Here is a 26446-nt window from a genome sequence, read left to right as displayed (position 1 = left end):
TAACCTTTGCAGATCTTCCCACAATTGAGTATGTCTCCATCATAAACTTGAACTTCTCAGGTCCTTTTAAGGCTATAAGTGAACATTCAGGATCATCTTAAGACTTTCAAGAATCATGTAGGATTCAAGTTTCTGAGATGCAGAAAACAACCAATTTTGTTAAATGGTTTAGTTTTTTTTCTATAAATAACATTTTCCCTTGTTGCATAGATTTCATATGCTCAATACAGGGAACTAGAAAATACAGATGAACAAGGAAGAAAATTTCAGTGTTATACTGATTAAGAGAAAAGTTTATTACAAAAGCAATACAAACTCATTTAGAGAAATTAGAACAAAAGCAATAGAAGTTGATAAGATTACTTAGAAGTCCAATATGCTGAGATATTACCATTATTCTCCCTACGTTTATTTTGCTAGTACTTTCCATGCATCCAGAAATTTTTTTAAATTAAAGATGAATTAAGATGCCACATATGATTTGAGACTTGTTTTCTTTTCCTCAAATTATTGTGAATATCTTTCCAATTGATAAAAGAAATAAATCTTTAATGTCTTTTAAATGAATATATAATATTCTGGTATATTACAACATAATATTTTAAACTATTTTCCTGCTTTAGCTGTTTAGATTACTAATAATTTTCTGGCTCTTTGGCCTTTATAAGGAAGGCTACAATGACTGTCCTCATAGCAAACTTCTCCTCTGCGTGGTATCCCTGTGAGTCAAATTGCTTTGTCAAAAATTGTCATTTTTTAAAAGTTTGGCTAGCTCTTTTCAAATTCCCTTCCAGAGAGTCAATCTGTATGTCCACAAACAATGTTATCTTCTACTTTTATGTGAAAAAAAGTTCTATTTTATATTTAATTGTTAATGATTTTGGAAACTACGGGGATTAATTTGTTTAATCCCTTATAATGTATTTGTTCTCCTTGAATCAAGCATCATAGAATAATAATAACAATAACAATAATAAAAACTAACACCTGTTAAGCTCACTATGAGCAAGGTGTTGTTGTAAGCACTTAACTGAAATGAATTAATATAATGATCCAATAACCCTAAAAAGGTAGGTATTGTTACCCTTTTATAGATAAACTAAGCCCCAAAGAGGTTACATAATTTGTCCAGGGTCACAGAGCTAGTTACATGTTGGAAGTACAATGCCAATCAACCTAAGTGGCTGGGCTCCAGACTCCTTGCAGCAGAATCACCTCAAAAAAGGGAAGGGAAGAGGGAACAGTGGGTGGGGGCCGGGCTGGGGGCGTCCCTAGTTGAAGGAGGTTCTGGATTGCAGATGGGGCTGGAGGTGGCAGTGGTCTCACGAGGGTACTTTCGAAGGCAAGAATAATTTGGGTACTTTTTAAAGCATCTCTAAGAATTTTTCTTAGAAAGGTAACACATTTATCATACATTTCATATTTGTACTTAGAGTAAAAGTTATTTCTACTGGACATTTGCTTAACATTACTGATTAAACTATTGCATACTCGGACTGTCAAGAAATTATAGAGCTTTGATTCAAGATAGTCTTGGTTAAGATTTTTAAACATTTTTATTCACCTCAGAACTTTATGAGCTAAATTTTAATGTTGATGGCTAGATTATAACTAAATGTTAGCCAGAATATTCTGTATTAGTAGTTACAAGATTAAGAGTTTTACCCAGGTTATCTGATTTAATTCTCTGAACTCTCTAAGATGGCATTGGATAAACATCCCTGTTTTATTGGTGAGGTATCCAAGATAGAGAAGTCAGGACTTGTCTGAGGAGAGTTACACAGCTAATAAGCCACACAGCCTGGATTTGCACTTATTTGACTGAGTCAGACACAGAGTATTTTCTCTTTTTTTAAATTTTATTTCTAAATTACAGTTTGCATTCAATATTATTTTGTATTAGTTTCAGGTGTATAGTGTAGTGGTTAGACAAGTACATACTTTGCAAAGCAGACCCTGCAATGTTTCAAATACCCACCTGGCACCATACACAGTTCTTACAATATTATTGACTGTATTCCCTATGCTGTACTTTACGTCCCTGGGACTTTTTTGTGACTACCAATCTGTAGCTCTTAATCCTTCCACCTTCTTCACACAGCCCTCCGAACCCCCTACCCCCTGGCAACTGTCAGTCTGTTCTCTGCATCTTTGTTCTTGGTGCTATCTATGTTTTAGTGTCTGTCCTACACAGAGTACTGGTGTCCTTGACCACAGTTCTAAATAGATAATTTCTTCCAAGGATTCATATTTGTTTCAAAATTTTATATATTTTATATGCACATAAATATAATTTATATATAGGTAGTTTTATATTTCAAATGAAATCATTATATGTAAGGGAAAATAAAGGAATACATTTGAAACCAATTTTAACTTATCATGGTTTAAACATAGGGATAATCTCAGGTCTACATATACTTGTCAGCTAACAAATATTCTAACAAAATAACAAATGAACTATTCAAAAGGAACATTGTTTTTGGTCCATAAAAGATTTCTTAACTCTTAAATAACACTAGAGTTAGGCTACCATCAAGTTATATATTCTCAAAAATGTATTGCTTGTATCTTTAAAAGGTGTCTTAAAAGATACTATTGGTATGGCAAATACACACACACACACACACACACACACACACACACATATATATATGCACATTTCCAAGTAATAACTTTATATTTCAATGGTATATCTTCCACATATACCTAATGCAATAGAAATGTTTGGTTCCAAAAATCATAAAAAGGGAATTGTGTGAACTGTGACATATTTATAGGTCTCATGTATTTCAGCTAATTCTTCTACCATTTGATGGGAGTAATTTTACATTTTTTATTAGTTTTCTGGAGCTGCATAGTGAGACCTAGACTTTAATTTGTGTAGCTAAAAACTTACCCTTAAAATCAATGTTTTACTCAGAATCCCAAGCCATGCTCCATGTAAATAGGCAAAGAAAGGGTGATAACAAATGAGTGATTTAGTAGTCCTGGTAATATTAGTATGAAAAAGTAATTTGTTCACAAAGAAGGACCTCAGTTCTATACTGTATTTTGCCATGTATGATGCACACTCATGTTTTTGTGCTCATTATACGCCGGATTATTATACCCATCATTATACCCATGGTATGTAATCATTATACCCATGTAAAATATAAATCCTCATTTTTCCCTCAAAAATTTGGGTAAATAAATTCACATTATACATGCCAAAATATGGTAACCACCCAGGAAAATGGGCCTCAGTGGGTAGGAGGTTGTGCTGTTGAAGGATCCGCTGTTTAAGGAGCCCGTGCTCAGGGCTGTTCACTGTATAAAGAAACAGCTCTCCCAGATGCTTCTTAAGTGGAAGGGAGTGATAAAAAAGGGGAGCAATAAAGAGCAATCTACAATATTTACTGTTATTTTTAAAAGATTTTAATTGGGTTGAATGAGTGAAAGATTATGTATGTACATACGTCGGTATTCCCAAAGACTCCTCTCAAAGCCCGGTGTGGACTACTTAACACTGGAAATCCTTCACTTTGGCCACAAAAAAAAGTTCCACACAATTACTAAAATTCATGTAGTGCTTGTGTAACATTTATACAGGACTTCTAGGCTACTGTCACAATGGTGGGGGGCACTTAGTGGAGTAAATCAGGTGTTTGTTTTGTTTGCTTGGTCAGTGAAGATGTAAGCATTATACAGTTTTATTAAACATTTTACTTGATGATATTAATAGTTATGATGAAATTCAGCTTATATATATATTTCCTCACCACCTCTTTTATTATTTAATATTGTAATATTATTATTACCTGAAGTGAAGTTTCTGGATATATCTGTGTGGATAAGTTTAATACAGTTTGAATTCAGAGATTTGGTTAATATTGGTCAATCAGTGTTCTTTTCCAATATGGCTCTGTCCAGGTACTCAAAGCAGCAGGTAATTTAGACTAATGGTTCTCAAACTTTAACTTGCAAAGGGATTACCTGAGGAACTTTGTTAACTGCAGATTCTGACTCAGGAGGTCTGGAGTGCATCTGAGAGTCTGAATCTTTGTTAAGCTCCCAGGTGACACGGGTTCTACTGGTCCATGACCCACAATTTTCATAGGAAGGATTTAGACTAGTAAATATGCTGGACTCAATTTTCAAGTTCAGGCTACATGTTTCTATGGTATGTACTTATTGTAATGAGAGGTACGAAATTTGAATTAAAGTTTATTTAATAATGTAAATTTATTATAACCTGGATTCATGTCTTTAAAAGACATGGAACTATTAAAATGAAAATAAGCTGCTTTTCTTACTTGAAAACTAAACTTATTTATAATACTAGTCATTGACAATATTATGTATATATGAAAATTAACTTACAGACACTGTGAGGAATAAGCCAAAAATATAAATTAGTGAAATGGCAATTAATGTAATATAAAAGTTACTTTGAAAATTATCTGAAGAATCATATTTTTTTAAATCCAGGAAATAACATCAAGATTTATAATGAACCAGCTAGCAGAAAATAATCCTTTCCTAATGCAAGCCATAGAAGAGCACCCAGAGGTCAGGAACACAATCTCTAAGGGAAGAGAATGCTCAATATGTGGAAAGTTATTTTTAACCACTTGGATGGAATGTGTTGAATTTGTTTCTCCATCAAAGGTAAAGGGTGGTTTTTACATGAGTATGAACACAAGTTCTCCTCTTATTCTTTGTTTTTATCTAAATCAACCAATTCTAATTAGGTTTGTATATAAGAATTGATTTCTATGATAGTGTAATGATTTCTCATAGCTTTACTGAAATATAATTGACGCACAATGTTATGTAAATTACAGTGTAAAGCATGTTGATTAAATATATTTATAAATTGCAAAGCCACTATTATCAAGGTATTAGCTACCACCTCTGTCCCATCAGAGTTATTTATCTCATTTTTATGGTGAGAACACTAAAGAACTCCTATCTTAGTAACATTTAAATATATGATATAAGCATTATTACTTATAATCATACTATATATTATATTCCCAAATGTGTTAATCTTATAACTGAAAGTTTGTTCCTTTTGAACATTTCCCTCATCCTAACCCCTGGTAACCAATACTTTGCTATTTCTCTGAGTTGGTCTATTTTAGATTCTAAATAGAGGTGATATCATGCAATATTTGTCTCTATCTGACTTATTTAAGCTAGCGTAATGTCCTTAAGATCCATCTAAGTTGTTGTAAATGGAAGGATTTCCTTCTTTCTCATGACTGAATAATATTTCCTGGTATAAATGTCATATTGTCTTTATTCATTCATTTGTTGACACTTAGGTTGTTTTCATATCTTGGCTATCATAAGTAATGCTGCAATGAACATGAGATACAGATATCTGTACGAGATCCTGATTTCAATATTTTTGGATCTTTACTCAGAATTGGGGTGGCTGGGTAATATTTTATAGTTTTATTTTTAATTTTTGAGGAAATTGCATCCTGTTTTTCATAGTGGTTATACAGATTTGCATTCCAATATTCTAGGATTCCTTTTTCTCCACTTATCTTTAGTCTGTTGATGATAGCCATCTAACTGATGAGAAGTGATATTTCATTGTGGTTTTGATTTACATTGACCTGATGATCAGTGATATTGAGCACTTGTTCATGTACTTGTTGTCCATTTGTATGCCTTCCCTGGAAAAAATATCTATTCAGTCCCTCTGTGCATTTTAATTAGGTTGTTAGTTTTTTGGGTTTTTTTTGCAATTGAGGTGTGTACGTTCTTTTTGGATGTTGGGCCTCATCAGATATATAATTTGAAACAATTTTCTCCCATTCTGTAGGTTGCCTTTTCACTTTGTCGAGTTTGTTTTGCTGTGTAAATGTTTTAGTTTGATGTGGTCTCAATAATTTCTGTGCGCTTTTGTCTCTGTGCTTTTGCTGTCATAGCCAGGAAATCACTACTGAGAGCAACATCAAAGAGTTTTTTCCCTTGTATTCTTTTAGGAGTTTAATGATCTCAGTTCTTAAATTTTGCTCTTTAGTCTATTTTGATTCATGTGTGTATGTGTGTCGGTGGTGTAGAATAGAGGTGCATTTTTATTATTCTACATGTAGTTACTCAGTTTACAACATCATTTATTGAAGAAAATGTCTTTTCCCCATTGAGTATTTTTGTCTCTTTTGTCAATTATTCCTTGACCAAATCTGTGGAGGTTTATTTCTGGGTTTTTGATTTTGTTCCATTGGTCTGTGTCTATTTTTTTATGCCCGTACCATACTGTTTTGATTACTCTAGCCTTTGTAGTACAGTTTGAAACCAGGAAGTGTGATTAATTGGCTTTGTTCTTTCTTCTTAGGATTGCTTTGCCTATTTGGCATCCTTTGTGGCTTCCCATAAATTTTAGAATTTTCTAAAATATCTGTGGAAAATGCCATTACAATTTTAACAGGTATTGCATTGAATCTAGAGATGGCTTTGGGTAATGTGAATATCTTGGCAATATTAATTCTTATGACCTATGAGCAAAGGATTTGTTCCCATTTGTTTGTGTCTTCTCTTCCCCAATATCTTTTACCAGAGTCTTAAGGTTTTTAGTGTTCAGTTCTTTTATCTCCTTAGTTGGATTTATTCCTAAGAACCTTACTGTTTTTGATGCATTGGTGAATGGGATTCTTTTTTATTTCTTTTTCAAATGTGTTGTTGTTACAACTGTTTTCTGACTATTAACTTTGTATACTGTAACTTTACTGAATTTGTCAGTTAATTCTAGCAATTTTTTTGGAAGAGATTTTACATTATATATGTATATGAACATGACATGTAAATATGTGTATATTTATGTATATATCATAATAATATATACATATACTTATATGCATGTATATATCACGTACATATATATGGTCATGTCATCTGAAAACAGACAATTTAACTTTTTTTTTCTATTTGCATGTATTGATTTTACTAACCTGGCTGCTCTTGCTAGCTTTCCCAGAGCTGTGTTAAATATAAGTGGTGAGAATTAGTACTGATTACAAAGAGAGTTTGTGCATATTTTAGTTCCTAGTATGCTTGATGAATCACAAGCTCTGGATTTAAACACCAGCCCCTCTGTTCCACTGCATTTGTAATATATTACATCATACGTATCATAGACGTAAATCTGGCAGAGCCACTGCCAGTGAGGGCTACTGCCAAATGAAATAACAGTTAAGGAGAAATTTAAAAGTTAAAACCAGCTGGACATTAAACACTAAGAGAAAAGAAAGGTCATCAGGGAAAATGAAAATAAAAATGTGTGTCAGTTCTCAATGTGGAAGAAAATCTCAATCTTGATCACTTACATAACCTTCTAGAATTGATTGTTATATTGAAGAGATATTTGATGACTACAACACAGGACATATTATTTGGCGAAAGTTGCCAAAATGTTTTTTCAGTCCATGACATGAATTCCTTGGGCAAGTTTCTGTGTTCATTTTTGCCCAATGAACATCTTCTTGGGCCAGATCTTCTTGCTCTGATAGATTCCCTCTCAAAATCACTTCATGAGCTGCTAGTCTCATCTCAGGGAAATAAATTGCAACCTAATAATAGTAACCACAGCCAACATTCATGTAGTACTGACATTGTGCTGAGCATGTCACCTGGGATGCCTCAATTAATGTTCGAAATAACCCAGTGACACCAAAGAGAAATCCAAGGTGCCAAGGAGTGAAGTAATTGGGCCAGGTTCACAAAGCTACTAAGTAGAGACTATAATTGGGGAGGGACCCATATGTGATTCCTTGGGCTTAACCAGAGATGCTGGACCACCTTTCCAATGCTATTCAACTCAGTTATTCCTCATTTACTTCAACTGAATTTAAGATACTCATGCTAAAGAATTTTATTTTGTCATCATTTATTTATCCACTCGAACTCATTAATGTTTTTTCTATTACATGTCAAGTCCTTTACCAGGGACTGAGAATAAAGAGCTCCAGCTCTCTGAGAACTCATGTGTTCCCAGAATTTTGGAATCTGACAAATTAGGCTTGATGAGAGGCCCTAGCTCTTACCACCTGCATCATCTTAATTTCCTCTTTGAGACTAACTTTCCATCTGAGAATTTGTGATAATAGTGGTCCTATCTCACAGGGCTGTGATCAGTGAGTGATACCTGAGGTAATCATGGGTAGTACTTAGCAAAGCAAGTGATTAAAAAGGTAGTACATAGTAGATAATTAATAAAGATTAATTTTAAAAAATATCAAAGCCTTTAGACAAGAAAGAATGATGACATTCTTGTGGTAAGTACTATAATGGAGGAATATACTATGGTGCTATGAGGATAAAGCATCTCAATTAAACAGGGATGCTCTCTGTTCTCCCTCTGGGGAGAATTTTGAGAAAGTATATCACCTACAAAAAATGACAATGAAAAAAATTTAAAAAATGACAATGAACTAAAAGCAGATGATAAAAATATGTATAATATTATTACAGTCATAAAAGATAATGGCTCATAATCTAGAATTATATGCCTAGATAAATTGATAGGCAAAAGCCATGTGAGTGACAGGAAATTGTTAAGAAGAAAGGCAGTTTCTTTTATAAGAGGAAAGGAAGTTTCTTTCCATCCATAGAAAGGAAACTTGTTATGCTTTGAAATAGCCATTGGCTCTAACCTTATTAATATAACTTTTAGGAAATCAAAAGTTATCTTGAGACAAACAAAAATGAACAGACAACTATTCAAAACCTATGGGATACAGTGAAAGCAGTTCTAACAGGAAAATTCATAGCAGTACAGCCCTTTTTCAAGAAACAAGAAAAACCTCAAATGTAAAATATAACCCTGCACCTAAAAGAACTAGAAAAAGAACAACAAAGCCCAAATGTAAGTAGAAGGAAGGAAATAACAAAGATTAGAATGGAAATAATTGACAGAAGAAATTTTAAAAATACAAAAAAAATCAATGAAAACAAACACTGGTTCTTTGAAATGATAAACAAGACTGACAAACCATTAACCAGACTCATTGCAAGAAAGAGAGAGGACCCAAATAGATAAGTCAGAAATGAAAGAAGAGAAGTAAAAATGGACACAAAAGAAATACAAAGGGCTGTAAGAAAATATTATGAACTATATGCCAAAAATTAGGACATAGGATGAAATGGATAAATTTCTACAAACATAAAAACTTCTAAAACTTAATCAGGAAGAATCAGAGAATCTGGACAGAAAGATTAAAACTAGTGAAATGTGTCCTTTATTCATGTTCCTTGATGACCCTTCTCCATTTTACCCCCATTATTGCCTCTCACCTCCCCTCTGGTTACTGTCAGTTTGTTTTTTATTTCATTGTCTCTGGTTCTATTTTGCTTGCTTGTTTGTTTTGTTGATTAGGTTCCACTTATAGGTGAGATCAGACAGTATTTGTCTTTCACTCTCTGGTTTATTTCACTTAGCATAATATTCTCCAGTTCCATCCATGCTATCACGAAGGGTAGGAGCTCCTTCTTTATTTCTGCTGTGTAGTAGTCCATTGTGTAAATTTACCATAGACTTTTAAAAATTATAAAAAGTAATCAAAGAAGTACACTGCATAAAGGGGTAAATTCAAGAAGAGAACATAATAATCATAAATATCTATACAATCAAGATGGGAACAACTAAATATGCAAGTTAATTATTAATAGACATAGAGGGAGAAATCCATAGTACTAAAATAAGAGATTTTAATACTCAACTCACATCAATAGACAGATCATCATAAGTGGAAATTAATGAGGAAATAATGGTCTTAAATTTAATAGGCATTTATAAATATTTCATAAAAACTATAGAATTCACACTTTATTTAAAAAATGAATTTATTGGGGTAACATTCAGGTAAATAATCTATAATACATCATCTGTATATTGTACTGTGTGTTTACCACCCTAATTCAATTCTCCTTCCATCACCATTTATCCCTGCTTTATTCTTTTTCACCTCCCTCCACCCTTCTTGTCCTGTGGTGGTCACATTGTTGTCTGTGTCTATGAAATTCTTTTTCTTTCAAGTACACATGCAACATTCTCCAAGACAGACCACATATTAGGCCACAATATAAGCCTCAATAATGTCAAGAAGATTGAAATCATATGAAGTATCTTTTGGGGCCATAGCATGAAATTAGAAATCAACTACAGGAAAAAAAACAAAAAAACAAAAACCACACTTTTGTTTTGTTTTTTAATAGAGACTAAATAACATATTACCAAACAAGCAATGGATGAAGCAAGACATGAACTATCTTAAAACATATAAAAATAAAAACACAACTTTTCAAAATTTATGGGATATAGCAGAAGCATCTCTAAGTAGGAAGTTCACAGCTATATAAGGCAAATTCAAGAAGCAAGAAAAGTCCCAAATAATCTAACTCTACACCTAAAGGAGCCAGAAAAATAAGACCAAACAAAAACCCAAATAAGTAGATGGAAGGAAATGTTTCAGATCAGAGCAAAAATAAATGAAATGGAATTTTTGAAAGAACAGTAAAATAAGAGCTGATTCTTTGAAAAGATAAATAAAATTGACAAACCTTTAGCTAAACTCATAAAGCAAAAAGAGAGCTCAAGTGAAAGTGAAGTTACAACTGGCACAACAGAAATATAATAATTAAAAAACATTACAATTATTTGCAATAAATTTTAAAAATCTAGAAGAATATATCCTTCTATTTCTAGAAGTATATATCCTTCCAATGTTGAACTGGAAAAGTACAAAATCTAAACAGACCAATGGCTAGCAATAATAAAAAAACTCTCAACCAATGAAAGTCCAGGACCAGATACTTCACAGGTCTTATCCATCTTAAATTCAACTATTTAAAAAAAATTAAAGAGAAAAAATGCTTCCAAATTCACTTATGAAGCCAGAATTATCCTGATATAAATTAATCAAAGATATTACAAAACCACAAAAAGAAAGAAAATAACAAGCCAATATCCTTGATAAACATAGATGCAAAAATCTTAACAAAGTTAAGGTAAATTGGATTCAACAATATATTAAAAGGATTATACATCTAGACCAAGTAGGACACATCTAAGTGATGTAAGGATTGTTCAACATCCACAAATCTTTCAATGTAATACATCATATTAACAAAATAAAGAATAAAACTCATACTCAATAAACATAGAAAAGAATTTACAAAATTCAACATTCTTTAATGATAAAACTCTCAACAAAGTGGATATAGAAAAAACATATCCAAAAATAGATGGCCTTGATAAATGACAAATCCACAGCTAATAACATACTCAATGTGAAAAGCCTTTCCTCCAAGATCAGGAATAGGACAAGGAGGCCCACCATCACCACTCCTATTCAATATAGTATTTAAAATCCTAGCCATAGCAATCAGACAAGCAAAATAAATAAAGACATCCAAATCAGAAAGAAATAAAACTTTTATTATTTGCAGATGACACAATACTATATATAGAAAACCCTAAAGATAGCACTACAAAACTGTTAAAACTAATAAATTAATTCAGTAAAGTTTTAAGATACAGAATCAATATACAGAAATCAGTTGCATTTATGTATACCAATAATGAATGATCTGAAGGAATTAAGAGGACCTACATCAATATTTCTCCAAACGGGGCATACAGATGGTCAACAGACATGAAAAGTCACTCAACATCACTAATCAGGGAAGTGTAAACTAAAGCCACAATGAGATATCACCTCATACCTGAGATAATGACAATCATCAATAAATCTACAAATATCAAGAGTTGAAGAAGATGTAAAGGAAAGAGAACTATTGATGGGATTGTGAATTAGTGCAGCCACTATAGAAAAAAGTATGGGATTTCTCAAAAAATTAAAAATAGAGCAATCAGACAATCCAGCAATTACACTGATGGGTATCTATCTGAAGAAAACAAAAACACTAATTTGAAAAGATATATGCACCCTTATCTTCATTGCAGCATTACTAGTAATAGTCAGGATATGGAAGCAACCTAGATGTACATCAGTAGATGAATGGACAAAGAAGATGTGATATATATATTACACAATGAAATATTATTCATTGATAAAAAAAAGAATGGGGCCTAGAGGGTATTATGTTAAGTGAAACACATCAGAGAAGAATGGATAGCATGTGATTTCACTTATATGTGGAGTCTAAAAAAACAAGACAATTGAATAAACAAAACAAAATAGATACAGGCCTATAAAGAAATAACATAGCCATTTGGTACTCAGCGTCATTCTTTTAAAAATATATGAATAAACTCTTCTTGAACAGTTAAATGTAATCTAATTATTCAGTATGATTTCATACAGAGTAGATTTAAAATACTATACATAATATGTCTATCATTATAAAACTACTTATGAATTTTTTTACCCTTGGACTAATGTACTTATTGTTGATATCCATGAATCAACATTTTATGTTCTATATGTTGTTTTCCCAGTACAATACCCATGTTCTTGAATTTCTGCTCTGATAGTTCACCCTTTCTAAATGTCTTTTCCATCCTCCCCAGGCAGCCATAGCCTACTCATTCTTCAAACCACAGCCTTTCATTCTCTTCCATTTTGAAATCCTGCGTAATTTGAAGCCTGTGTTGGTGTCTCCCTTCTCTGCATTCATATAGAACCTACAATTGGGTTCAGCCTTATGATTTTAGGTTTTTTTTGTGTGTGTGTTAATGTGTCATCTTTCCAAATGGAGGCTAAAAATGTTCTTAGAGACAGATTTTTTGTTACATATCTCTGCATCTTTGGCACTTTACCTAATGTAGTGCAGAATTTAGGTTGCTTGTAAGTTGTCATAACTCTTGGTTGCAAGTTAAAGAAACCCAACTCACACACTTGAGTAATGAAGGAGGCCCAGGGTTGTGTCAGCTGAGTATTTAGTCATGCTGGATCAGGTAGCCACATTTATCACCAGGAATCTGTTCTTTTCTGTGTATTGTCTCTGCACTTATTTGTCTTGGTTTGGCTCTCATATAGAAGCTCCCTAAACTGTGTCCTCTGTCAATAGAAGGACAGATTTCCTCTCTGAACAGATGCAGGGAAAGCCCTGGGTTTGATGCTCTTTGGCTTTATTTGGCATTATGGGGTCATGTGCTGGTCCTGAGTCATGTGGTTTGTCTTGACACGTGGAGTTGGATCAGCTGTCCTCTCCCTCCCATAATATGTGCACTCAAATTGGAGAAGGGGTGGTTCCCCAAAGGAAAGGTGAATCTTTGTTCCAGCATAATGGAAAATTGATGTTGGACAGGCAAAAATAAGATGTCTAGTGGGGGTTTCAGTAAATATATTCTGATTAATAATTTAAACTTTCTTATAGGAAAGAAGGCATGTTTGCAGAGATCCCATGCCATTTTTCACCTTTATCTAAAATATTTATCATTAGAATAATGCCACGAATCTTTTGAGCACTTTCCAATCTCTGTTGGAGGTAGATAGGAAGGTGATATGATGTGTGACTTTGGCTTACCAATGATGTATCACCAAGGTTGAAAGGCTATTACTCTCTCAAGGAAGGATTAATAACTTTACTTTGGTGTTTGAACCTTTAAACTGGCTCTAAAGTTCTTTTGTGGAGGAGTAAACAGAACAGTAATAAAATTTAAAATTTCTCACTGTGGATTGTGATGATGACAGCCCAATAGGTTCATAATAAAACTAAGTGGTGTGATCAACTAATTAAACTACCTGTTGTGCAGGTCATTTTGGGATTCTCTGAGAGCTATGTTGACCTCAGCAGTTGTGTGTAAAGCATAAAAATGATGAGCTTTTGAAATTAGCCTTATTTCCAATATTAGTGGTCAAGACACTATGTCAGCTAACAGTTTTGGACTACCTATTTTGTTCATGAAGAGGTAAGATTAGAGATATTTGAAGTACAAAAACTTAAGCCATGTATTGGACAACCTGCCTGAAACCCAACCAGGGGAAGGTCTTAATGAACGTTGCAGACAGAGCACAGGCAAAACCAAGGTGTCCACTGCGTAGTTCAATGAATGTCTGCTGACTAATTAATTTAACATCTCTGTTACAGAAGTCAGGTTTGCAATGATTTTGCACTGTAATTTACCTTCATCCCAACCATGTTACGGCTAGACAAATATAGTGTGTTTGATAAAAGCACTGGATGAAAATAAAAGTATTTTATTATTTGAATTTATTCAGTGTTGAATAAGCCTTTCCTACCTAGTTCAGTTTCTGTGGGGGAAATATTAAATCAAGCACAAATAGAATAGTGTGTCCTTTAGAAATCAATGGTATGACATTTCTGAGGAAACTAATATTTATTTTACTCAAAATGATTTGTTGAGCAATGCCTTAATTTTATTTCTGATCTTTACTTTTTAGAACTGGAAGATAAACAGAAATCTACAGCAGATACCCCTTCGAGTATTAATTTGTTCTTTCAACTGTTTTAATCGACGTGACAGTAACTTGTTTGGAATTGCCAAAGTTCAGAGTATGTGAGATGCTCCTGAAGAGTCTCACACGACTTGCTCTGTGCTCTCTGCACATGCAGTCACATTGGGCCCTAGTTATGATATCATGCCTTGTCTCCTCTCTTTGTCTATACATTAAGCAAAGGAGGAAAAATAATTACACATAAACATCCCAACTGAAGCCTTATAGCCTGCCTCGATTGTTGAGACTCTTGGTGTGCTGTTTCTTCTCTGACTTAAACACAAAATAATAAATAGAAAAATTAAGATCTGTGCAGTGAGCGTTATTATTTCCTGTCACCCTAGCACCACCACCCTCCTTTTCTAGTATTCAGAGACTTTGATGGAGACACCTTTTGCAAATGAAATTGCATGCTTTACAATGGAAGGAGAATCACTTTTTAATGTTAGAGAGTTGTATCACCTTTTCATAATTTAGTTGAGCTCTTATTGTTTATGAGGTACTCACATCTTATCGACTAAGATAAAACCTTCATTCTAGTTATAAATGAGTAAAAGGCTAAAAAGCCAGGGTTGGTTACTCCTAACATCACTTTGTTCCAGATTTTAAAGTCACTTATATATATATAATTTCCCTCACAAATTAAACTGACAGCAGAAGCCAGGGCAGTAGAGCTGAAATGAGAATTTGGCTTTTTCTTTGTGAAGGACAACAGAAAAGTAGGGAAAGGAGTTATACAAATATATGGCACAGATTGCATAGACCAGTGGTTTTGGGCAGTGTGTCCAGCAGCATTTAGATCACTTGAGAAATTGTTAGAAATGCAAATTCCCCAGCCCCACCCCAGACTACTGAATCTGAGATGGGCTGTATGTGGCCTGGCAATCTATTTGAAAAAATCCTCCAGACAACTTCAATATACTCTGCTGTGTGCTCAGCAAAGCATGAAATACAATAATAATTTTACATTTAAATGCCACTAGAAATATATTTATTCATATAATTATTTAGTGGTCCTTCTGGTGGAAGGCTGAGTGGATCCTCATATTCTGTATGTTAGCATGTTACCTTCCTCAGGAGGCCTTTTGTTAGTTCACTTTAGGACACACTCCTTTATGCATGAGTTGCCTCTGTCACAACTGGGAAGATAAATCAATGGAGCGCAGCTGAGAGGCCCTCGAGTCCAAAGAATGTAAGAGTCAGGTCCTACTGAGACAGGTGGGGGCCTCAAGGTAACTTTCTAAAAACTCCTTTGACTAAGAATACATTTAAAACTAAAATACAAAACAAAGTACAAATGAAAGTCATCGGAGCTCCTTAAAAACAAGTTATGGGAAGAAACTGTAGTTAATTGAGGAAAAACAGCTATGGTGATTTTGATTAGGGAAGTATGTTTATGTAAACTATGATATTGAAAAGAGTGTTTGTTTACCATTTTAACCGTATGACCTCAGCCAAAATTTAGGTGCTTCTTGACTCTGGGAAGAGAATTGTATCTGTTTATTCCACTATGCGTTCATTTATTTAACAAACATCTCAGATATCCATGGGATGCAGGTGACTCAAAAAGAGAATCTTGACTACACCTTTCCACCCTGTCCTCTTCATGTCCTGAGATGCTGAGACCTGGTTTTTGCTCCACTGCTCCACCACCAGTTTTCCAGAGGCCACCAGGCACTGCCACCAATCCACCTGCTCCTCATCTGGCTGCTCTTCCCTGCAGTTTGGGTCTCCACTGAGCATCTTTTGCCTCTTTGAACTGTATTCCTTCAGTTCATTTCTTATTTCTCTGACTGCCTATTTACCATAACTTTAACTGAATTCTCTTCTATATCTTTTTTTCAAAAACAAGGGTTCTATGAGATTCTCAGTCCCATTTTCTCCTTTCTTAGCATTTTTTCTTTACCTGAAGGAACTCATCTACTCTTACCAATTTCATTTCATTTCTTTTAAAAATGTTTTAATTTAATTATTGTTCAAGTATAGTTTTCTATCTTTTACTCCCATCCCAGCCCACCCCCCATGCTCCCCAGCTCCCTCCCCTATCTCCCTCTGTTAGTTTTTTGTCCATGTGTCCTTTATACTCATTCCTGTGAATCCTTCCCCTTTTCCCCTGAAATTCCCTTCCCTCTCCCCTCTGGTCCCTATCAGCCTGTTCTCTATTTCAGTGTCTTTGGTTATATTTTGCTTGCTTGTTTGTTTTGTTGTTTAGCTTCCTGTTAAAGGTGAGATCATATGGCATTTGTCTTTAAACACCTGGCTTATTTCATTCAGCATAAAGCTCTCCAGTTCCATCCATGCTGTTGCAAAGGGTAGTAGCTCCTTCTTTCTCTCTGCTGCGTAGAATTCCATTGTGTAAATGTACCATCATTTTTTGATCCATTCATTTACTGACGGGCACCTAGGTTGCTTCCAACTCTTGGCTATTGTAAATAGTGCTGCTATGAACATTTCATTTCATTTTCTACACCTGAGTGGGTAGCTAGCTCCTCTTTCTTCATTTTTTAATTTATATTTAGAGAGAGAGGAAAAGAAGGAGAGAAACATCAATGTATGGTCACCTTTGTGTGCCCCCAAATGGGGACCTGGCCTGCAACCCAGGCATGTGCCCTAACTGGGAATTGAACCAGCAACATTTTGGTTTGCAGCCCGCACTCAATCCACTGAGCTACGCCAGCCAGAGCCTCTTTCTCCATTTTTAACCCGTGATTTCAAGCTCTTCAACTTAACCCATTTAAGATAAGACTGATCCTCTTCTTCACAAAATGTCGTTTTCTCATTTATTCATGTATTAAATACATTTTTTGAGGGACAACTATCTATTAGCACTGTTCTCTGTTCTTGGGATATAACAATGACCAAAAGTGACAGGGCCCTTGCTATTCAACATCTCACAGTCTAATGCAGAACAGACAATAAAAATAGACAAATAATATGCCGGTAAGTATTTTGAAGTGAAATAAAACAGGATTGGAGAGATCGGAAATAATGGGAATACTTTTTATATAGGCCGATCTGGGTCTTAGAAGGTAGTAATTGGTTAGAAATCCAAACAATGTGAGAAGGGAATGAGTTCTCTGCATGTAGTGAACAGAAGCCAGTTGAGTGCTTGAAGGAAGGAAAGCCCAGGGTAACACTAGAAGCACCAAATAACTGAATGTGTGCTAAAAAACATCATGACCCCGACATCGAGAAACTGAGTGTTGTTAGATGCAAGATTTTGCACCAAGTGTCACTATGGAAACCAGACGGGGGGAGGATGACTCTGCTTCTGCCCCGTGGGGCCTGTCCATGTTCTGAAGCACTGGTCAGCCAGATACAAAATTTAATCTCACTACACTTCTACGTGGGTATGTGCATGCATGTAGGTGTGTGTTCTCCTGCTGACCAGTAATTTATATGATATACTATTGTTGATACCTGTAATGCTGTAAGATTTTTTTAATTTTCTAACGATTACAACCAACTTTTATTTATTCAAGTGAAGTTGAAGCAGCTGGAATATTACCTTTATTTGTAAATTATTTAGGTTCATTTTTCTCTTCTGTGAGTGCTGTGTGGAATTTTTGTAGTTGTTAACTCGCATTTGCCCGAGGACACAGAAGAATAAAAAAGACACTCAAGTTTCTTTTCCTGTTTGGTATAAGCCCTCATCATCTGTGTTTCGGGGAATTAGTTTCAAACAGAAGAAATATATTATTTTAGGATTATTTAATGAATGCTTTTTGTCCCAGTTACTAATTTGTTTCCAGTCATTAATTATAGTAATGATTTTCTATATGTCCCTAGTTTTGAATAATTGAAGTATAATCTGATTATTTATATTTGTGCATTTCCTTTACACAATTCAAGATGGATTTTCTCCATTTAATTACTAAATATTTTTAACAACCTTCAGAATGGTGTTAGTTGAATCCAGTGGGTAAAGAATCAATAGATCTTGCTAAAAGTAATGACAATATCTTCTACAATTAAAGCAATATGTGATTAAGGATATTTGCTTTCTTTTGACCTGTATCTTAAAAATTGCTTTCTTTACACCAGCATTTATTAATGGCTATTACTGGGAAAGTTTTAAATGAAGGTAGATTTAATTTTTCTTCACCTGATAAAGCATCTAAAATCTCCAAAATGACACTTGGAACTCTCATTGCTTTATTTTCATAAAATACCTCTTTGTGTGTGTGTGTGTGTGTGTGTGTGTGTGTGTGTGTGTGTGTGTTTGTCTAGGTTATTTTCCAACTGCAGTTGCAAGAAAATAAAGGCTAGAAGTCACTTGCACTTTCTCAATTTGTTTTGGTTCTTGGTGTGGAGAAAGTCTTCTGGGTCTTCTGGCAGCTTCATCTGCACCCTTGCTGCCAGAACTAGGGAGCCTTCTCCTGACCACAGGGGTCCGGATGGCATGAAGGCTCCTGACCTGTAGTTCAGAAGGGACCTTGAGTCTCATACACCAGCCACACCACACCAGGATTAATGAGGGCACTTTTAATAATTTTCATCCTACAAGAGTGGGTGTCCTGAGAGGTCACAGAGGTCATCTGAGGTGAAAGACAGTTCAGAATGTGTGTGCCCTTTCCAGGCACAAGGTTGGAGTGAGTGAAGATGGCGAATCACTATAAATAAATGGGCAGCAGAGCCAATGGTGGGTGAGTGAGCTACAAAAGTAAGGGTGTTTTAAAGGCAGGATGGGGAAAACAAAGGCTTTATAATCTCCTTCAGTCAAGCTATCCAAGCACAGCTAAGAGATCTGGCACATTCAAGGGTAAATGCTTGGATCATCAGAGGAAATGGGCGTGGGGTTGATACCGGGCTCTCCTCCCACTGCAGAGGATGAGGGCTGGCGGGTGAGGGGCTGGGGGAGTGGCTTGGTCCGAAGGAATGTGTATTGTTTTGAAAATGAACTGTAATTGCCTCCTTATCTCCTTTGAAGAGCAGGTCTTGTCCTGTGACTGCTTCCTGACCTTTTCTTTCTGCACAGAAACACTGAGGTAAAGGACGTAGTTTAGCGTCATGCACAGGACTCGAAGCGCCTCCTTTGTCTGGGCCCCCTTATAAGGAGCCTCGGACTGGAGGAGGCGCGGTCTCTCTCGCACCGAACGGGCTGCCCTCGGTGCGCTCCCCTGTAATGTGAGTAACAAATTGCATGTCCACATCTGCTAGTCCTCTGGGTGTTTTTTTTCCGACTACCACGAACACTTACTTAAGCAGCTCCCGGGCTTGGAGTTCTGCGTTGCAATGGGGCTAGTAAGCATCGCTGCAGACTGTAGGTGAGGGAGCTGATCATAATTAATTAAGCTGGGACCATGGTTGGATAGCATGGGGCAGGGACTGCTTGGGGCAGGGTTTTCCCAAGGGGCCATCTTATGGGAAATCTCTACTTTTTTATTTCGTTAAGTAAATTGATAAAAAAACAGGAAAGAAGAAAGAAAAAGGCAAGAATATTGAAGGATGGGGAAGCTGAATGTAGGGGAAGAGGATCACAAATAATCATCACTCTCCTAGTAAAGTTAGACAAAACCTCTGATTAAGTGAATAAGCAAGGCCTTTGATTTCTTTCTGCTGTAAATCAGGATTTACATGTAATTTGTTACTTTAGCTTTGCAAATAGAAGGCAAAGGGCATTTCAAGATATCTTAGAAGCATTTAAAATGTCTCAGTCAAGTAATATTAGCTTGAAAAAAGTACTTAAAAGAATAAACTATCCATGTGTCACTGGAAGAACTCCTTTTTGTTTAGAATTGCTTTTTCAACAAGTATTTCTTGATACCTCTAATAGGTAAGACATTTTCTAAATTTAAGAATGGACAGGACCTCAGAGAACTTCTCTCTGTTCCTAACACAAGCAGAGAGGAAGTCCTTTAAAATAGATCAGGTATGAAACCATCACCAGTTTCATTCTCTCTCTTCCCCTACCCTCTTTCTGGATCTGATCACTCTTCCCTCAGATCTGCTTGTTGCGCACTCCCCCACAGCTTGCAGGAAGGGCCTCCCTGGCCAGGGTATTAAAAATTGTGCATCCCACCCTCAGCACACTAAACTCCTTCCCTTCTGTGGCTCCTGTCCCTTATTTCCTTCCATTTCACTCTATAATTTACTCACTCATTTTATGAATTTTCTGCCTCCCCACCCTGGCTATAATGTAAATTCCATGAGAGGAGGGCAGGAATGTTTTACCCTAACATTTTATTGTAAAAATTTCAAACATACAGAAATATTGGAAGAATTTTACAATGAATAACTATATGCCCATTACCTAGATTTTACAATAAATACTTTACTGTATTTACTCTGTCACATTATTTTTTCATCCCTCTATTCATCCATTAATCCATCCTGTTTTTGATATATTTTCAAGTTGTATTTCCCTTTAATGTTTCAACATATATGTCACTAACTAGAGTTCAACCCTAGTTTGAACTCATTGTTTCTTTTTCTCTTTGGAGGTAAAATTTACATGGCTTTGACAAATGTATTCACAAACCTTTATCAAGAATAAAATAATTTTAAAAACATATGGAGCTTTACCAGCACCTAGAAAGTTCTCTTATGTTTCTTTCTCACAGGGTTGCCAAATTTCACAATTGAAAATACAGGAAGCCCAGTTCAATTTGAATTTCAGTGAAACAATGCATACATCTTGAGCGTAATGTTTCAAATTTTGCATAGGGCATACTTCTACTAAAAAAAAACAAACCCCTGTTGTTCATCTGAAATTCAACTTTAACTGGGAACCTTGTATTGGATCTGGCAACTCTACTTTTCAGGAATTTCTTGCCCCAACTCCCCAAAGGCAGCCATTGTTCTGATTTTTTTTCACCAGAAATTTTACCTATTGTAGAACTTTATAATGTATTTATTTTTTCTGTGTCGCTTTCTTTCACTCAGTGTAATGTTTTTGAGATTCAGCCATACCACTGCATGTATCATGTGTTTGTTCCTTTTTATTGTGGGATAGTATTTTATAATATGGCTGTAGTACTGTTTGTGTTACAGGAAAATGAAGCAACCAGACACTGAGAGATTCTGGAGTATGAGGTTTATTAACGTGTACGGGCCCATAAGAGTCAGTCTCCAAATTCTGAGCCCCGAACAAAGGATTCTTGGGGTTTATATAGTCTACGGGGTTTTCCTGTCTATGTAGCAAAGCGAGATACAGAAGCGGAATGCCGTAATTAGTTCTATCTACGGGGCAGAAGCAGAGTACAAAGGCTAAATGTGAAAATTAGTTCTATCAGTGGGGGTGCTAGCCCCAGTCCTTGTGACTATCCTGCTGTTTGCTTTTCTCAGATGGCCTTATTGCTCTCCCAGGGCACCTGGGGTTTTGGGTGAGCAAAGGTTTACCAAAGCTTCCCACTTCATTTGTTCATCTGTTCCCTATGTTGGGCATTCTGTCTGTTATGAATAAGTTGCTGCAAACCAAAGCATTCTTACAACATGCATTGGCTACCAGTTACGGTAGTCGGGACAAAGTATACACTTTTAACAGACCTCACTGGCACTGTATAATTTAGCTTCTCTTACCCCTTCCCTGGCCTCCCTTCTTGTCACTCTTCTTAAGCTCACAGCCATATTCCTTTTAGTACCTGGATGCTTGCATGCAACTCCTACTTGAGGCTTTTATTTGCAATTCCCTGTGGTTGGAACACTATTTCTTCTTTTTAAAGATTTTATTTATTTCCTTTTTTAGAGAGAGCAGAAGGGAGGGAGAAAGAGAGAGGAACATCAATGTGCAAGAGATACATGGATCTGTTGCCTCTCATGCGCCCCCTACTGGGGACCTGGCCCACAACACAGACATTTGCCCTGACTGGGAATTGAACTAGTGATCTTTCAGTTTACAGGCCGGTGCTCAATCCACTGAGCCACGTCAGCCAGGGCAGAGCACTACTTCTCCTTCCTTGTTGCCTGGCACGTTTTGCCCATGTTCCTCTACCTGCTCCAGTGTGACTCTAGGCAAGGTTCCTAACCTCTCTATAGCATAGAATAATAATAGTTCCTTTGTCAGGGGGTTATTAAGAGAATTAAATTAATTAACATTTGAAAAGCACTTAACATGGCACCACAGTAAGTATTAATCAGTGTTTGTAATTGGTGTTGTGGAGAACCTTGAATTTCTAGGTTATGCTTTATGTGTATTGCATACTAAAGAACAGGGAATTATTGAAGGCAATGACAGCAGAGTGGAAGATGAAATTTTAAGGGTGACCAAGCGAGCAAGAGGGAAAAAGACCAGATCAGAATTTATGGTAATAGTTCACATGAGTACACTCAGTGGGAGTTGAGTTAATGGCAGTAGAAATTGAAAATGGGAGACAGATTCAGAAGATCTTCATGTTATAGACAGACCCAACTGAGTGAATGTCAGTGAGTTTAGGAAAAGGTGTGACATAGCATTCTCCGAGCCTTCTGTCTTAGGTTATCTCTAAGAATGTTGGTACATGTACCAAGGTAAGGAATTCAGGAAGAGCGGGTGGATTTGGGGAAAAATATCTTTGCTTTTAGAAGTGGAAAATTAAGGATGCTAACTGGACATTGCTAGAAATGTCTCGTAGACCGCTCAAAAGGAAAATACAGTGGAAGGCATGGATTTTGATGAGGAATAAATTGTATCTTATATCATAAAGATGATGTTTTCAAGGAAACAAAGAGTGACACTTTTACTGCTGCCCTACAAATCTAAGTCCTCTTTTAGTCTTATTTTACATAGAATTCTAACGACATGCAGAGTATACAACTCTGCGTCTTCTATGTTCCAGTTTTAGAGAACAAAGACACAGGGACACGTGGAGAAGATGTTGTTCGTGGGAAAAGGGCCAAAGGCACACAGGAGGGGCCTGGTTAAAAGTAAGAAGCAGCTCTGTTTGAAGGGAACCACTGAAGATCTGGTTCCTTTTAAAAAATTTTATTCTTTTTTTCTGAAGTATTAAGACTTCAGTGCTTTGAATCACTGTGTTCTAATGTGCAGTTCAAGGTAAATTATTTTAAATATTAAAACTGTGAAGAAAAAGTTGATGTCAGTTGGTGCCATTAGGTTCCTGGTCGTAAGGCAAGAGGCAAGTACTGTAGGATGCTGGGAAGTGTGTGCGTGTCTGTTTTGCCTTTCTTTCTTGTTTTGATTTTTTTTTCATTGCTAGACAGGAGCTGGATATCAGAGAATTACTGCTATGGATCTTCCTTTAATCTGAGAAAAGCTTCCTAGCCATAGTGTTTGGCTTTGTGCCACCTTTTAGAAAATCAGGTGTATGCTAGTCTTTTTTATGCTGTATAACTTTTATGAGAGTGTAGTGTAACAAAAATTACTCTTCAAGCTGAAGAGTTTTTTTAGGGTGGAGTTTCTCATTCAGAAAAACAGAAACTGATCTGAAGTTAGTTGTTTTCCTCTGAATGTATTTTAAAATTATAATACATGGGTAATAATAGAATGCTACCTTCCTGATAAAAATATTACTGAAATTCCATTCTTTCAATCTAAGCTTTTTCAGAGGTTATTTATTTCTAGCCAAATGAATCTGTTTAAAATATGTTATTTGTATTTTTGTTTAGATGAAGGTCTGTACTGTGAACCAGAATTATGATACATTACATTTTTAGAGTTATTTAGAGAAACTAAGAGATTCTTTCACATAATAGACACAAGGTATCTTGCTGCTGATTCTAATCATGTTTCACACTTGAAACAATATAGGGTTCTCATTCACGTTTGTTTGGCTGTTTTATTTAAGAGCATCACATACTTCAAAATTCATTTCCTCAATTCCCTTATTCATCTCTTTTCATGAAAGGAATAATTTATTGCTACTAAAGTACTTTTCTGCTATACTATTTTTCTTACAGGGCTAAAAGTATTCCCTTTTGCTCAGTATTGATCGAGTTTCCAGGGCATATGTCCCATAATCAGCCCTTCTGGTTGAACATATATTGCTGAATTTAAAGAAATCAGAAGCATTTAAAGAAATCACAGTGAGGGAGCCTGGGGAAAATAGGGAGCTAGAATATTTGAGTAAGTGACAAAAAGGGGGAAAATTGATGAAAATATTGTCATGTAAATGGCTTATTTTATGGTGCTGGCGTTCACTGAAAGCGCATTTGTAGGACTCTATTGTGTGGAAGAAGCAGGACCTGCCTATGCCTGGCAAGCTTAACATGTGCTCTATAGTTTCAGTTTAAAGAAAAATATTTACTTTAACTTTTATTAATTTTAAAATTTTAATCTGTAGTGTATTTTTTTCATTACCATTTGGTTCCCTTCTACCCTCCTGCTCCCAGCACCCCACACTGCTGTCCAGTCCGTGAGTCCTTTTTCCTGGTTGCACATTCCCTCCAGCCCCTCCCCTCCCCTGGCCCTCAGCTGTCAGCCTGCTCTCTGTCTGTGAGTCTGCCCCCTTTTTCCTTGTTAGTTCAGTTTGTTCATTAGATTCCACATGTCAGTGAGATCACATGGGAGTTGACTGGCTTATTCAACTTAGCATGATGTTCTCCAAGTCCATTCCTAATGTTGTAAAGGGTAAAATTTTCTTGTTTTTTTACAGACAAGTAGTATTCCATTGTGCAAATATCCCATAGTTGTTTTATCCACTCATCTATGGATGGACATGGCTGCTTCCAGATCTTGGCGGTTGTAAATAATGCTGCAATGAACATAGAGGTGCTTATGTTCTTTCAAATTAGTGTTTTGTGTTCCTTCAGATATAGTCCCAGAAATGGGATTGCTGGGTCAAAAGGCAGATCCATTTTTAATTTTTTGAGGTATTAAGGTTGAAAATTCTAGCCCGTGACGCTGCTGAATACTCACTGGGAAAACTGAAAAATATTGGGAATATTTCCAAATTGGTGCCCTGGATTTGCAAGCCATTTCCAAACTTTTACATGCTTGTAGTTAAATTGCGTGTATCTGGTATCTGAAGAAGAAGCACCCCCCAAACAAAGGATAAGTTATTTTACCCTAGTGAAGTTAACCCTTGTAGTAACGTAAAGCAGAGTGAGCCTAGAAGGGAGAAGAGGAAATGAAGAAGAAAAGGAAAGAAGACGTTGCTTAATGAAGAGATAGCTTTCCCCTATCTCTGGAATGCACTTTCTAATAAGTTATCCATGTACATAACCAGACTCATTCCTATCAGGAGGAAAAGAGGAAAAAATCAGAATTCCTACCAGTCTAGAAACAATGTAAAACAATGTCAGCCATGAAATGTTTATGAAACTTTGGTGGAAGGAGAGTTTGGGAGGAGTAAAGAACTATCAAAGGTCTGAGAGCCACAGAAATATTTTGGTAATGGCAAATCTCTGTTTGGGGGTTTAAAATATATATACCCCTAAAAAGATTGGTTCTTTGAAAGGAAAGATTCCTGCCTTGGCTGAGTAGCTCAGGTGGTTAGAGCATCATCAAATATGCCAAGGTTGAGGGTTCAATCCCTGGTCAATGCACATAAAATAACCAACCACTGAATGCATAAATAAGTGGAGAAGCAAATAAATGTTTCACTCTCTCTCTCTCTCTCTTCCCTTTTTTTCCTTCTAAAAATCCACACAAATTTTAAAAGGAAAGATTTCTTACAGATGTTTAAAATACAGATATTTTCTCATGAACTCAGGAAATATTTCTAACAGTCATTCATTAATAACGACGAGTCATATCTGAGTTGATATATTACCCATTTCAATGCTAAGTTTACTTAACTTAAGTATCTGCTGAGCAGTAGGCACTGGGATTCTGGTTTGGAACTTCTATAACATCCTCATGTGAGAAATCAATTACATAAGAGTCCGAGTAAACACTGGCTCCCACTGAGGCTACTTGGAATCCTTCATTTTTCTTTACATTTCTGGAAATAAAGAAAGACTGTACTGTTCATTTACTTTTTAAAATTTTTACTTATGGAAATCCTTTATCTCTTCGACAGGCCCTCAGGACAGAAGCTATATAATACATATGGAATAGACACTGGTCCCTAATTAGTAGACACAAAATTTGCGACAGAGTATTTATTTTTCAATTTGAGTTTCAGGAAAATAAATTTCTGTACCCAAAG

At 35.7% G+C, this 26446-nt stretch overlaps 1 protein-coding gene across 2 annotated transcripts in view; it reads left to right on the top strand.

Moving 5' to 3' along the window:
- Positions 1–14690, top strand: part of LRRC69 (leucine rich repeat containing 69) — a 46267-nt gene extending 31577 nt beyond the window's left edge. For both annotated transcript variants that reach the window (XM_053661097.1, XM_037140385.2), the window contains 2 exons: positions 4474–4653; positions 14367–14690. In XM_053661097.1, coding sequence (XP_053517072.1) covers positions 4474–4653; positions 14367–14486 — 300 coding nt within the window. In that variant the 3' untranslated portion in view covers positions 14487–14690. The remainder of the gene's footprint in view (positions 1–4473; positions 4654–14366) is intronic.
- The last annotated feature ends 11756 nt before the right edge of the window (positions 14691–26446 follow it).

The sequence above is a fragment of the Artibeus jamaicensis genome, unplaced genomic scaffold (assembly GCF_021234435.1).
Source record: "Artibeus jamaicensis isolate MK-2021 breed Jamaican fruit bat unplaced genomic scaffold, CSHL_Jam_final scaffold_916, whole genome shotgun sequence".
Lineage (NCBI taxonomy): Eukaryota > Metazoa > Chordata > Mammalia > Chiroptera > Phyllostomidae > Artibeus > Artibeus jamaicensis.
This window is presented reverse-complemented; position numbering and strand designations above follow the sequence as displayed.